General features: G+C 39.0%; 1 protein-coding gene across 5 annotated transcripts in view; it reads right to left on the bottom strand.

Moving 5' to 3' along the window:
• Positions 1 to 15,571, bottom strand: part of abch1 (ATP-binding cassette, sub-family H, member 1) — a 37,471-nt gene that overhangs the window by 8,481 nt on the left and 13,419 nt on the right. For all 5 annotated transcript variants that reach the window (XM_026189525.1, XM_026189526.1, XM_026189528.1 and 2 more), the window contains 13 exons: positions 15,273 to 15,380; positions 13,698 to 13,791; positions 10,605 to 10,679; positions 10,177 to 10,357; positions 9,795 to 9,891; positions 9,542 to 9,710; positions 8,974 to 9,074; positions 4,967 to 5,037; positions 3,571 to 3,620; positions 3,163 to 3,219; positions 2,970 to 3,040; positions 2,428 to 2,516; positions 1,394 to 1,497 (listed from right to left, as the gene is read on the bottom strand). In XM_026189525.1, the coding sequence (XP_026045310.1) occupies positions 1,394 to 1,497; positions 2,428 to 2,516; positions 2,970 to 3,040; positions 3,163 to 3,219; positions 3,571 to 3,620; positions 4,967 to 5,037; positions 8,974 to 9,074; positions 9,542 to 9,710; positions 9,795 to 9,891; positions 10,177 to 10,357; positions 10,605 to 10,679; positions 13,698 to 13,791; positions 15,273 to 15,380 (1,267 nt within the window). The remainder of the gene's footprint in view (positions 1 to 1,393; positions 1,498 to 2,427; positions 2,517 to 2,969; positions 3,041 to 3,162; positions 3,220 to 3,570; positions 3,621 to 4,966; positions 5,038 to 8,973; positions 9,075 to 9,541; positions 9,711 to 9,794; positions 9,892 to 10,176; positions 10,358 to 10,604; positions 10,680 to 13,697; positions 13,792 to 15,272; positions 15,381 to 15,571) is intronic.

The raw sequence follows: 15,571 nt of genomic DNA, 5'->3' as shown, positions 1-15,571 counted from the left end.
TATACTCTGTTCTTTCTTCTCTCTATTGATTTCATATGGATGTCTATCAATAATCAGTAGTGAAGGAAATCCCGATGTTCCCACTGGTTTGGTCATTAAAGCCAAGGATATTAAAGTTAATCGAACTTGGGACATTTAAGTTAATGGTAATAAAAATTAAAAGTAGACTTTAAAAAAAGTACAACAAAAATAAATAAAATACCAAAAATGTCTTTAGCAGCAACAACATAACAACAGCATAAACTAATGAAAAACAGAAAACCATAAAACTCTGGGTTTAACAGTTCAGATACTTTTCTCACTGGATGTCAGAAGGATTAATATTCTTTAAATAAAGAAGAAGCTACTTTCCCTTATATATTCTTCCTGGCCCAATTCCAAAGGGATTTGTATCTCCTTTTAGGATTTTTTTTGCTTGTTAGTCAGTTAGTGTAAACCAATACACAACTGAGCCACTGTTTAAAGTCTTTAAATGTGAAGACAAGTTTTCATGTCCTCATAGTCAAGTCATAAAACAGCAAATAGCCAATGAAAACTGGCAAGATTTGTCACATGTTTCATGACATCAGCGATTCTACATTAAATCTCGAGTCATAATATAGTGAAAAGCAGCACTGTTTGATAAGTCCATGTGTATATAGAGTAGCTGAACTTTGTCTTGCCACATAAGTGATGTTATGAAACTGTTTTGGACCAATAGAAGAAAGTGGAAAGTGGCCTTTATGTGATATATTTCCTCTTGAGTGCACTGTAACTAAATTTTTATGAGGGAAACAAGGTATATGCTTGAAAAAAAAATAGAGGTTAATAAAATTATCATAAAATTATGACTTGAATCCACTGCAGGTAAAGTCTGATTTTGATGATGTAGGAAAAATGCAAATGAAGATGGTAAAAGGTCGGCGAGGGATTAACCTTCAGTATGTCAGAGCTGTTCCCTGCATGTTGAACGAAACCATATCAGAGGCCGTTTTAAAAAGCAAAGAAAATCTCCCTCACACAATGAGTTTGCAAAGAGCACAGGAAATACCACGTTTCAACCTAAAGTGTTTAACATTAAGTGACCGTGTTGTGGTCTCAGCAAAGGTTAAACAGGACTGACCCTGTGGTCTGGCTTTGCAAACACTTATTGGCATTACACTGACTGAAAGCAAACACAGAAAATCAATTAAAGAAGCAAACAGTGAGGTGACATCTGTTATACTGTGAGGTAAAAATAACAGTCAGCCTTGTTTATATAACCAAACCGTTCTTAAGGCTTCTATTTTTATCATTCATTTCCCCTGCTGACACTTTCTTCTCTGTGGACTTCATTTTTTACTGCTGCAAAGGTTCATCTGACTACGTCTGTATTTTGAGTTTCTGTGTTATTTTTCGGTTTTATTACTTCTACCTTGAAGACGAGCAGCATCATAAGAAGCAGCAGGATGATCTGAACGCTGATGACGAACAGCTGAGAGAAGAGGTGAGCCAGCATCGTCTCCAGAGAGCTCACACCTGATAGAAACACAGAGAGACAAAATTCAATAAACTCACTAAAAGATCTTTACACATTTTACATTCACATCAATTATTTAATCAATTACGTAATGTTGCAGTCAATTTATGGGTTCCCAGTATCTATCAAATCATAATCATAACAGAGGATAAACATAAACTGCTTCATAAACATAAACTTTTTAACTGCTCAGCTATATTATACTTTTTTTTATTACAAACTAAGTCACATGTGATACCTGCAACTATAACACATTTTTGATATAATTACAAATACTCAATAAGAGATTACTATTAACTCATAATCCATTTCAATGCTAAAAACAGCAGTTTATAAGAAGATCAAAACAAAAGGTTCTCAGTGTGTCTGCTTGCTCAAGGACATCTGCTGAACCCTACTGTGATCTTCTTACTCCCTCTAGTGGTCAAGTCATGAATTACACTTGAAACAATCCATTGATTGGATTCTTATCACCACTATATGGTTAATACTGAACACAGACTCAGTTTATTTGATGGTTTTTCCCATTTATGTGATTCACACCAGTTCTGCAAACAATCCAAAATTGGACTTTTAGATCAGACTGTCAAATCTTGACAAGAGAAATTAAAAACATGCTTCTTATAGGTACAGCTAACATTCAGATTTAGTTGAAGCTGTTTGGCAATAAGCCACAGTTATATATATATATATATATATATACATTTTTTATCAGGGTGAATAATTTCTTTTCCTTTTCCCACTTGAGTGTAGGAGTGTTTTAAAACTAGAAACCATACAGAAAGATTTGTCATTCTTTATCGTGGAAATGCACTTGCACACTCAAAACCTGCATAGCATTAATATGTACAGGTGCAACATGTGTACCACTACAGTGGTTTCTGTATTCGCGTGTGAGTGTGGGAGCAATGTTAGCTTTGACGGCTCACCTGCGACCCAGCATCTATCCAAAAGCCCCTCTTTCCTCTCCAGGACAAAGGAGAGTGCTGTCAGACCCACGGCCAGGTAGAAGGTGATACTGGAGGGATCAACGGAAGAAGAGAAGGTAGAAGTGAAATGATAAGGTGGTATGTTGTTATTATGAGCTGATGCCAAAAATTTCACAAAATTAACCAAAAGGAAATAAACACAGATGGTAAAAGGCCTGTATTTGTATTTACTAGTCCATTCACGCACACATTCACACACTGGTGATGGCAAGCTACATTGTAGCCACAGTCACCCTGGGGCGCACTGACAGAGGCGAGGCTGCCGGACACTGGCGCCACCGGGCCCTCTGACCACCACCAGTAGGGAACGAGTGAAGTGTCTTGCCCAAGGACACAACGGCCGAGACTGTCCAAGCCGGGGCTCAAATCGGCAACCTTCCGATTACAAGGCGAACTCCCAACTCTTGAGCCACAATCACCCCGACACAGGTATAGTAAGGTGTCTACTACCCTATACTTTAACCAGCACACAGTGTACTGACCTGAGCACAGCTCCAGGGGTCACAAATGTAGTAAAGTCTGTGTTTTGGCTGCCGTAGATTGGCTCCTCAAACTAGCAGAAGAAATCAAGAGTGTTTATTTTACTTTATTATGCAGCATGTATAAATTCATATACATTTAAGTATTTACAGTATTTAATTACATTCAGTTGCTTTTTTCCATAAACTCTCTTACCTTTATTGGTAAGGCAACCATATATGCCATGCCACCCAGCTTATAATCCACAAATGCCTGCAGACAGAGGGCAAAACATAAGTGATGCATCTGTTTTTTTAAGAAAAAATCAGGGCTACTCTTTATCATCTTTAAGTATTTTCATTAAATATTCAAATCAGTTTAATGTTGTTTACATAATTCTAGTTCACAACGGCTCTCGTCCACAGACCGCTTAAAAAAGATGGGAGGTGTTTGAAAAGTTGGGTTATTTTCCAATGGCCAGCAGTAAACGCTGTCCTGATAACTTTATGGGCTCAATCAACAACCAGGCTTCTTAAGCTGTGGCTAAAAGCTCAGTGATGGCTCTTGTTCACTGAAACATGGATATTTTATGTATACAGCATAGACTTCACATCATATTTGTACCTGGAAGGCCTGGTGTAGTTTCTTCTGCACCATGAGGGCAATTTGCCGATCTAAGAATGAAAAAAAGGGAAAACATGAGCATCTTCGTCTTGTCAGAGTGATTTTTTAATGTTCACCATTCAAAATTTAAAGGGAGCATGTAAATCACACATCAGCTCTTGATGAATGAAATATTCAGGTTGAAAATCTTTGCTGACATAGAGTAGAAACCAAACTTATTGACCTTTTAAGGGCTGGATTTAAAATTATACCAGAAATCAGAAATTGAAATCACAGATTGAGGCCAGCTTGTGTTATCTGTCTTAGAAGTATACATGGCCCCCACATGACATCTGGGCATACTCCTGATTAGAAGGTCTACGGTGTCCTATGAGGATCTCCTCCCTGACCTGGAGTATCAGTGAGCTCCTGGACAGTCTATGGCTGCACTGGAATGCACCAATATGTGAGGTCGCATTTAGGAATTACTTGTACACTTTGGCCACATGTGTCACGGTTTGTGGAGACAGACCGTGCGGAGATGTGTGTGGTGGACCCAGGTGCGAACACAAGTGAGGATAAGGGAGTGAACTTAAACAAAAACGAGCCTTTTATTGTGGCTGATGATCACGAAAGAAACAAACGAGAATGAGGGCAGCAGAAGAGCAATAACTAAACAGAAACCTAAACTGGGAACAAACTATGAAAGCTAACTATGGCTGTGACTCTGGCTATGGCGAGAAAAACAGACGACCTGATGACAAACAAAGGAAGAGTGAGGACTTAAATACACACATGAGGTGATCAGGGGAAGTGGAGACACATGAGAACACAGCTGACTAGAATGAAACATAATGACAATACAGGGGAGAGTAACACTAACTACAATGAACAAAGAACACCAGACTCTTCCAAAACAAAACAGGAAACATGTGAAGAAGACATGACAATACAAACTTGATAACATAAGACATGCAGTCAAAACAGCCTCACAGACAAAGGGTGAGGGAAACGTAAATGAGCTTAGGTAATCTAATGAACTTGAAAATAAACCATAAACATCAAACATTACCTAAAACTTAAAACGCTGGGTCAAAGACCCAGGATCATGACAATATGAGGCTCAGCATTGTCCTCCACCAGGATGAACCTACTGCACCAGTTTATGGTCTGACAGTAAACTACCTAACAGCAGACATGGTACTAATATCTAATACAAAGAGGTCTACTTGTGCAGGCCGAATGATCTGCAGGTACCATTTCATACTACCACCAGTGACAAGCAGTAGTTTGATGTAATGCCGGAATTTGATGTATGTGAGAATCCTATATGTACAATATACATTAGTATAACATAAATAAAGCACACAGTATGTTTCATTCAACAACAATTATCCAAAAATGGTTTGTATCTTACTTGTCTGGTCCAGCCAGACGTGTATTGATCCTCCATCGATTATCTCCTGAGAGACCTGCCGCTGGAGCATCCTGTGCAATAAGGAACCAGAATTATGATCAGAAAAAAGTAGAACCTCAGTCTATCTAACAAAACACTAGAATGTAAATATCGCAATGACAAGCTGAAAAGTGAGTGATAATCTGCTGAATCTGCAGGTTTTCTAAATTTGTCTGGCAGGACAAGTTTAAATGATAGACAGCATACGAGAGAGACAGATAGAGACAGATAAAGCACTACTGAACTATGTGATAGTGAAATCTAATCTCAGTGACCCAGGTTGAAGAATTTGGCCATTAGGACACTACAAACCCGGTGAACCTGAGGAAGGTGCATAGGAACATAAATATTCATTTTTTTCCTAAGGAATCTGGTTATTGATATGGAACCTTATGAAAGGAGTGTATGACCTTATAAACTAAGCAGCCAAGTGAATTAATAAACAGAGTCATGTATGCATGTGACTGCAGGCTGGTAGCACTATTTAAAACTCAGAAGGTCAGCAGGCTAATTATTATTTCTCTGACACAATTAAAGCAATGCCTCAAGTCTAGCTGAGCCACTGAGAGCATTGAACCACGTGTAATTTACTATTACTAAATTGTAACTTTGTTCTTGAATACCAGTGAACTGAATAATGCGTGTCAGATATGTGTAGCCTGGAATTCCTTAAAGTATTTATTTCAGATGGTCTCACTTGGACAAACTTACTGTCTGCGTAAGTGCATAGATTAAAATTTTGATTAAGGGTGTTGCACTTTAACATAGTTCCATTACAAAGTATGAAACTGGTGTGCTGCACAGAGAGTTTGTAGCTACAGGAAATTTTCTGCCTTGTCCCTAGTTAGGCTTTTACAAAAATCTACTGGTAGTTGTTGTATTTAATCCTTTCAGGAGATGATGATGCCAATACATGGCTGAACATCTAAAAGCTTCAAATTGAGGGTATTTTATCATTTTAGATTTTTTATTATGTTATATGTTAGATATATGTATATGTAGTAATATATATGTTTTATTTTTACAACAGTGATCCCCAAAGCGGGCTATGAAGATACTGCACGGGTGCTAAGAAGAGATTTTGTTAAGAAAAAATTTTGTATTAAGGTTTAAATCCCAATAAAATGAAAATGACAGAATACAATTTATTTTATATTTTAAAAAAGCAAAGCAAACTATTAAAAAAAAGCATGGAAAGTATGCGTTCATTTTTTTGTTAAGACTTACTGACATGCATTTTTCTGACATAATGTTAACGTTCATGACAGCACAATCACAAAATGACTGAATAAGAATGGCTTGTTTGGAAAGGTTGCCAAGAGAGCCTCTTCCCTCTAAATGAACGTAAGAGCAGAGCTTAGGTTTGTAAAGTTGGATCTGAACAAACCAGGAGGTTGTGGAAGAATGTGAGTGCATGTGAGTCCATCTGTGCCACAAAGCTTGGTTAAAATGAAACACAACAATGATCCCGAGAACACCAGCAGGTGTTCCAGTGGTCCAGTCAAAGTCCAGATCAGACCTCAGCCTGTGCTGTTGAGGGTTCATAAAAGAGCTGTGCATAAATGAATGTGTGCGAACCTCGATGAGCTGAAGTGATAACTGGGCCAAAATCCCTTCACAACAACGTCAAAGACTGATAAAGTCTGATAAAGGTTATTGTGATTGTTGTAAAAATCTATTTATCAGTCTTTGTAATGTATCACAAGTTGTTCATCTGAGGTTATATCTAAATTATCGTAGATCCTGATAAAGGCCTGGTGAATTTTTTTTTATTATTTCCTGGCACGGTGATTAGCACTGTTGCCTCACAGCAAGAAGGTCCTGAGTTCAACTCCACCATCTGGCTGCGGCCTTTCACTGCGGACTTTACGTGTTTGCGTGGGTTCTCCGACTTCCTCCCACAGTCCAAAGACATGCAATTATTTGGGTTAGGGTAATTAATGATTCAAAATTGCCCATAGGTGTGAATGTGAGTGTGATTCTCTGTTAGTCCTGTGATAAACAGGCCACCTGTACCCTGCCTCTCGCCCCATGTCATGTCCAGCTCCTCACAACTGAAAGAGGATGTACTTTCAATTTCAAATGACTGTATCTTAGATTTTTCATCTATATATGTGCCACCACCAGGTAGGAGTTAAAATATAGCCACCAACTGCCATAAACAAAAGCTGTTTTTGAAGAATAAACCTCAGTAGGGAATTTATCACAGCTTTGAAATGAATCCAGAAAAAAGATGAAAAAAACGTCATAATGGTGGGTCAGATTGTGATAGGTGTGAATATCTTCATTCTCATAAGATATTAAAACGTGCATACCAAAAATACATTTGCATGAACTCCTTATCCATCCTGCCTTATCCATATGATTCCTAACAGGAAACAAAAATCTGCTTCATGCTTATGTGATAACATTAAGATCTGCTTGAGAATCAGCCAGAGTACCACTCTGCCAGAAGACATGGGAGAAGAAGCTTTTTGTTTTTCTTAGGCAGGTCTGTCACATAAGAAGCACATGATTTGGTAAGAATAAGCATCTTATTGGTCGGTGCTAAGATGCAACCTGCTCAGGTGTGTTACGGACAGGAAGGACCAGACTGTCCACCCTGCAGTCTCACGCTGTGACTGACGACTGAACAACAACCCTGCTGCAATGACTCACCTTCACATGATTTTGAGGTGTGAGTTGGTGTGGTGTGGCCTCTGTGAGCTTTTATGTGTATCAAAACAACAGAGAGTGCATGTGGAAAAAAATTTACTTTCAGATTAATTCACCATCAGAAGAACATATTAAACATTTTAATAAAAACAGTTTTAAAGCCACTTAGAAAAGCAAGATATTAAGCTGATTTATGTGGTCCTTTTAAGTAGAAGCAGATAAATAAATGATATATTATTTGCTGTAATGCTCATTAAAACAAATATAAAAACATTTATTGGGATATTTTTGGGAAGCTGTGTACTGGGACTGAAAACATTTTAATTCAGTATTTCAGATCCATAAGAATCTGGTACTTTCCTCCGGATGATTGCACAAATACCTTTATGCATAATACATCAGGGCTGATGTGTTTGATCACGTCAGTCATGCTGTTTGTTTTCACTGGCAACAAGAAAGCTGCACTGATTTACCTGAGGTCATAATTTCTCTTAATGCAAACCACACGCTGGATTTTCTGGATTTTATGCACTATCACCAGGGGAAATATTAGTTGGATATATTGTGAAGATTTTTATAATTATAATGGAGGCTGGTGCAAATCTTCCAGTCAAAGTTTCCAAAGAGTTTACAACCATCCTCCAATCCGAATTTCTAATTAAGTAAATCACCAACTTGTGAAATTATTGTTAAGGTATATAATAGGTGCATGGTGTTCCCTGAGGTGTGGACTGTTCGTGTCGGTGTTTAGCGTGTTTGTGATATGCAGCTGGAATGCTGCCATGCATTACAAAGACTCGTCTTCAAAATCTGTCTGCTTTGCCTGACTACTGAGAATCCCCACTGACAAACACAAACGTCTGTACACAGCCTGTTCTGCCCACGTGTAGGTGCATGACATCAGCATGTGCTGCTTGAAAGGGAACTATCAAAAGTAGGGCAATGAGGAAGAAAAAGGCAGCAAGTTGTTTGTTTGCAAAGGTACATGAAAACAAGCAACATCCTCAAGCTGACACTTGTCATAAACAGGTCAAATATAACATGTACATGAAATGTTGGCTAATCTAACCAAGAAAAATGTCAAACATTTAGGTCACACAATGCAGTTTTATTCAACTCATCTGCTCTGACGCCTCCAATGCCAGTGCGGCTATTTATCCCACGTCTTTGTATTTCAAAGGTATGTCAATCATTTTTTTCTAAAGTAACATGAGGGCAATGAACATTGAGTGCAGACATGTTTTGCAGTCATAACATCAGTTACAGATGCTGATCCAGCACATCAGCTCGGCCCATGACGCTCTGTCCCTTACCGTTTAGTCAGGTAGCTGGTGAAGTTCTTGCCAAAGCCGATTACACTCCAGTACTCTCCATTATAGATTCCCTCAAAAGCTTCTTTGTGGGACAAGTTCACCTGCAGATAAAAAAAAAGAAGCAGGTTCAATTCATTCTATGTCCTAAGTTTCATTTTCAAATGCAGATGGACCATATGCTACACCATGTTTCCTCAACCAGTCTGAACTTCACCATCTGCCGCACAAGGTCAGACTAAATCAATTAAAGTTTCTGCACATTATGTATGTTACAGTTTGTTGAACAGCTATGGTTCTGTTACAGAGAGAAACAATCTTTCCTCTTCAATGATTTCCCAGAAATGGGAAGTCCTGGTGTTTGTTCCTTTGTGAAACTCATTTGCTTAGAGTGAAAATAGATTTTAACAGCTGAGAAAGAAGTCTGCTACTTTGAAAATTGTACTTACTCACTTTCTCATGTGCAACCTACCAGCAGATTTACAGTAACAAAGGAAAAGTCAACAAATTCAGAATCCAAAGGTCATCACAGCTGATAAGGATTCATATCTCTTAGGGCCAAAACAAATACCTGCTGCACACTCGAGTTGTCCAGGAAGGAGAGGAATGATTGGCTGAAAGCAGAGGGGGAGGTCTCATTGTTCACTATAGCAACCTGGATGCCCTTTGGATCTCCTCCGACACACAGACAGATGAGGGAGACCTGGATGACGGGCAGCAGGAACTGGAAACACAAAGAGCTGCCAACACAGAGTAGAAAATAAAGTGTAATGAACTGGTTACTTATAGACAGTGACAAATAACCTCTGTTAACTGCATCATACCCCGGCATTCTCTTCATCCGCACCAATGTTTTGATCATCAGGGCTGCGATGTTCCTCCACTTTGGCAGCACATGTCTGGCTCGCACCTTCCAGTCCACTGAACACAAAAATGCAATATAAGTGACTGCAACTTATATTTTTTAAAACAGCAGCGGTTAAAATGTTTACCTTAATCTGTGCCTCCTCTTTAAAAAGCTTTAGTGAGTTTCAACTCATTGTTTATCAACCTGACCTGCAATTATATTATTATTATCATCCACTCCTCGTACCTTTACTTTTTGATGTCAGAAGCAGCTGATTTTAAAGAAGCGCTATAAAACTCCTGGCCCATTGTTAAATGATATGCACAGGTAGAAAAAGAAAAAATGCTAGATGTCGGTACCTGAACATTTGAGGTTTTCCTCTGCAGGTGGAGATCTGACTCCAAGAATTGGCTGACTCTCATCCTTCCCATTCTCAAATGACTGGCTTTTGTCTAACGTTCCATCTGGAGAACTGGAATCGCGTTTAGAGTCGACCTGGTCTGACGTCTCACACAGCTGCAGGAAGGCATGCTCCAGGGTCTGAAGGACGGATAATATGGGCTAAAATTCACAAGCCTTTTTTAGCCTCCTGTGTATTTGGAGGGTTTACTACGAAAGCGTGCCACAGCCATAGTTTTAATTGCAAGAGGAAAAAAAGTTCACTGTTAACTTTTATTCATATCAACATAAGATGTAAAGCAAAAAGCAAACTAAACAACCTCCATGCCTTGACTATCACCACCCCTGGGCACCCACACAGTCTGTACTGGGATTTGAGAGTACTCACTGTTGCACAGTGCTGCTTCATGACGGCATCTGGGGGACCTTCAGCCAGCAACCGGCCATGTCGCATGAGACCGACCTATACAACGGGAAAAAGAAAGAAGAGAGAGGTTCTCTTTTTAAAACGAGTGACTTAATTTTTTTTCTTGGCAATTATTTATTTAGTTATAAAGTAAAAGGGTACTAATAAATAATCATATATTTATAATTAGATGATTTATTTTGTTATAGACACACACACACACACACACACTGAATGTTGCTGAATGAATGTTAAATGTATGTTTTTTTATCTTCTGTAAAAGAAATGCTAATTCTTATCTTAATAGAAATCCAAAGTGTATCGCATATAGCTGTTGTCAGGGAGCCAAAACACACAGTTGTCTGAATAAGCTTCTAAAGTTGTATAAGAGCGGTAAATCAGGATAAGCCAAACAGTGGATTTGTTAGCCATCTACAAAATAGCAAACTACTTCTTATTCTGTTGTGTGTGAATGGTACTCTTATCCTATTAGTCTTTTTTAGTGGGTCAAACATGGATAAACAAAGGCTGCAGCTGCTATGTGATCAGAGTTTATTTATTATACCAGAAAGCAAAAGATTTGTGCATGCAAGAAGCATGTTGACATGGTAAAAGCTCATTCCTCAGCTGTGGAGTGATGCATTGCTCCACTGGGTGCTCCGTCAGTTGACATACGTCTGTCAAAGTATCACGAAGACAGGAACAAATAAGCCCATTTGTCTCAGTCCTTCACACAGATATCGTTTTAAGTGAAAATGGAGACATGCCTGATAGGACTGAGTGGGCAGACTGGTTTTAGTGGAGACGTTCTGGATCCAGGTTATAATGATTGTGACACAGATAAAGTGCTTGAACTTTGTGAGTCCTGTGTGAAGCCACCATCACCACTTCTGACTGTGGAATTTCTGTGGAATTCCTACCATCACAAAACTTTTACCTGACCTTTCAATGCCCTTGCCTCGGTGGTGAATTTGCAGTCATGTGAAAATGAAAGACAGTAAACTTTGGAAAAACAAAGGAATTAAGAGAGTAAGTAGCAGCCAAGTGCAGACATAAACTTGATTAACTGATTAGTAAATGTGACCACTTCTATGACAGGTGACACCTCAGCACTGCATTAACAAATGGCCACAATATAAGCGCCTTGAGGCGACTGTTGTTGTGATTTGGTGCTATACAAATAAAATTGAAGTGAAATTGAAATTGAATATTCTTGAGTGGGTATCCCAGCAATTCTGCCCAAAGGTAAGACAGTGATCAAAGAAACGCAAGAAGTACATCTCATACTCTACAAGCTCAGCGCGTTAAATGTTAGTCCATGACAGTCCAATTACAAAAAGACTTAACAAGTATGGCTTGTTTGGAAGGGTTGCCTGGAGAAATTCTCTCCAAGAATAACATGGCAGCACAACTTTTCAACGGTTTTCAATGTTGCATCTGAACAAACCACAAAACCTCTGGAACAATGACCTTTGCACAGATGAGACCAAAGTGGAGATGTTCAGCTATAATGCACAACACCACATTCAACACACGAGCACAAATACAGCATACATACTGTCAATGCAGTGGTGGAGGGGCAATGATTTAGGCTTGTTTTGTAGCCAAAAGTCCTGTGAACCCTGCAGTCACTGAGTATACCATGAACTCCTCTGCATAAGTATTCTAGAGTCAAACATGAGGCCGTTTGTCTGCTAGCTAAAATTCGCTGATACCATGGGACGGTGATCCCAAGAACACCAGCCAATCTATGACAGAATGGCTGAAAAAGAAAAGAAGAAAGATGTTGCAATGGCCCAGTCAAACTCCAGACCTCAACCCGACTGTGGCAGGACATAAAGAGAGCTATGCATAAATGAATTCCCGCAAAACCTCAAAAAACTGTAAATGATGCCATAAAGAAGACTGTGCCAATGTTGCGAGAGACTGATAGAGTTATTCTAAAATCTTATAAAAAGTAAGATTTCTACATGTTTACCTGATACTTAGAGAAGAGACCTTACATGTTACGTTCAACTAATAGAAAACCAATCAATAAATCAATCGGTTGTTTTGTACTGTTGTCTAGAGCTATTAGCAGTGCAATAGTGGTACAAGTGTAGGTTTAAGTATGAGCCATTGTCTAATGTTTGACTCTTCATTTGACACTTGTGGTTACACGAGCTACTGTGTAAATCTCTTCAGCTCTTCAGCAATTTATTGATTAGCTCATTATAAACTAAGGTAGAGACAGTGAAAACAGCACGTATTCTCAAAACTGCTCTTTGTGTTGCACATTTCCTTGCCAGCAGCTTCAGCTTTAGAAAACTGTCCCTATACAGTTTGTCCCCAATCTGCTTCCAGTCTTCAAGTTAAATTTAAACTAAATGGCATCAATATTTTTCATTGCACAAATTTATGCATTTGCAAACAAAATTTCATAGGCTATGCACAAGCAAATATGATGCTTCTGCCAAAATTGAGAGTATAAACATGCTGAGAAAATGTGGTTTTACAGACTATATATTCAAAGGAGATTACTGGTGAAACAATGAATGAACTCAGTGAATGAATGGATTTGTGCTGAGCCAAGCATTAGTTTCACCATGAGTGAAATATGTTGTAAATATGAGGAGCTAAAGTCTGGAAAGCTCTGCTGACCTTTAGAGCGACTCTATTCTATAAGGTTTACAAAGAGATGATGACTGTGTGTGCCTGCCTGGCTTTCAGTTCTCTGTGTTTTCTTTATAGCACCTGGATTTGTTTGTTGACAGGGTGGAGTTCAGAGTATGCAAAGTCTTAAGCACACATTTCATTCTTCTGTTGCAAAGGTTCAACTTCAAGGCCAACCAGCCATTTAATCTTAACTTTAAAATAAAATGTTTTTCCTACAGACAGGAGAACCTACAAGTGAACCTTTACTGAGCTTTGGATTCAAGAAAATCCAAAAAGTACAAACGATTTATAGAGTAAAAACAAAACAGGAATCAACACACACATTCATAGACACAACTGATTTTCTATTGAATAAGTCCCATTTCCCCTTAATTTATGTGTTTAACATATTCACATTTATTCAGCAACCTTTTAACTCACCACATTGGCTTGCCTGGCCTCTTCTATGTAGTGTGTGGTGATAATAACAGAGACTTTTCCCGTCTTCACAATCTCTACCAGGTGATGCCAGATCCTAGAAAGAAGACAGAAAAAAATCCTTGAAACACTTGACCCACTCAGTAATGGAGTTTGCTTCAAAATCGCAGCTGTGCCAGCAACAGCTTTGCTGCCAGCCGTCTGATCTTAAGAGGCTTTGTGATTACACAATGACACTGGAGTAACACATTTGGGGGGTACAGTATGCTTTCACCAGTGTTTGCTTATCGATGCATGAATATGGGTGTAGCCTTTATCACATTTTTATCAAAACTTTATTAAATATTAGCCATCTTGTTGAGTAAATAAGAGAGAGAATGATAAATCCATGCAGAGATCTTAGTGGAAATGTAATTTTACTGTAGTGTTAACTTTTGTCTATATAGAAAAATATAAAGATGCCAGTGGGCTCTCAAAAGAGAGGAAACTGGATAAAAAAGATATTTAATTATGCCGTAATATAGGAAAACACAACTGTCCATTTAAGTAATCTTCATCTGATGGGCTGCCCCTTGAAAACAAAAGTTAGGAACTTCTTCATCTTCTTGCGTTCTATTGGCTTCTCTTTCCCAGGGTGGGTGTGTGTCTGGTCAAGCGGCTTCCTTTTGGCCCTTTTGGCCCTGCATCTTTGCAACAGGTGCAAATGCAGCATTTGCACCTGTTGCAAATGAGCTCAGGCTTGTCCTCTCACTTGTTGCCTGACTGCTCTGTCTACTGGTATGTTAGTATTGCTCAGGCTTCCCGTTCTCTTGTTAGGTTCATGTTTTTCACTAGTCTTACCTTGGTTTGTCGCCCTGTGCAAAAGATTGCACATCACCTCAGCTTCTCGGATTCTCTGCCTGTCCACTCACCGCCACTCACAGACATGCCCCGTGCTCCCTGGACTTGCCCACCAGCTCACTTGCCAAGCCTCTAGCACCACTGCATCTGCGCCTTCCACCTCAGGATTCCCCATTTCCTTCCTTGCAATATTCTCTGACTTTTGTAGTGAAATCTGCAAACCTTTACTGAGTGGTGTCCTGCATTAGAGTCCTCAGCTTGGTTAAAGATAACATTTATAGTTTTATTTATTGTACAAATGTTAAAAAAAAAAAAATCACAAATACGTTTTTGTAAGGACTTTTGAAGGGATTGGAACTGGTGCACATGCCATAGACTTAAAAATGATTTTTAAAATGATACATTCTTATAAATCTCTTAATTTGATGTCTTTTTTTAGTTTATGATTTTTTGCTAGCTGTGCTTGACAGCAGGGTTTCTATTTTGCCCTTTAGGATCAACTACTTTTTCTTTTATTTCTCATTATGTGTGAATGAAAAGATCTATTATACATGAATTATGAAAATCTCTCATTAACAAAAGTGGCAAAAATAACTATATTACACTGGTAGTAATCTTCCTTCAGTTCTGGCGCCTCAAAAACATTTCTCTATGCAGGAAAATATTTGGTGACATCACCTGGAAAACAACGGTGCACGTGTGCTGCATGATACAGGAGAAGACAGACGGTATACATACTTGGATCTGAGCACAGGGTCTACTCCCACTGTTGGTTCATCCAGGATGAGCAGCTCTGGATTCTGGAGCAGAGCCGCCCCGAGAGACACCCTTCGCTGCTGACCTCCACTGTAACACAAAAGCAATCAAAGGGCAACAGAGTGAATCTTCTCCCACGATGGGGGAAGAACAAGCTGAGGCATCAGCCTGTTGCAAAATCTTTACCAACTTTACCATGAATATTAAATGAGCCTCTAATGAAAACTGGTGTTAGGGCCTCCTGGACAACAGAAGGCTCTTTGTATTGAACCAGGGTTGTG

The sequence above is a fragment of the Astatotilapia calliptera genome, chromosome 13 (assembly GCF_900246225.1).
Source record: "Astatotilapia calliptera chromosome 13, fAstCal1.2, whole genome shotgun sequence".
Taxonomy (NCBI): domain Eukaryota; kingdom Metazoa; phylum Chordata; class Actinopteri; order Cichliformes; family Cichlidae; genus Astatotilapia; species Astatotilapia calliptera.
The sequence above is the reverse complement of the archived record's forward strand: the minus strand, read 5'-3'. Positions and strand labels throughout refer to the sequence as shown.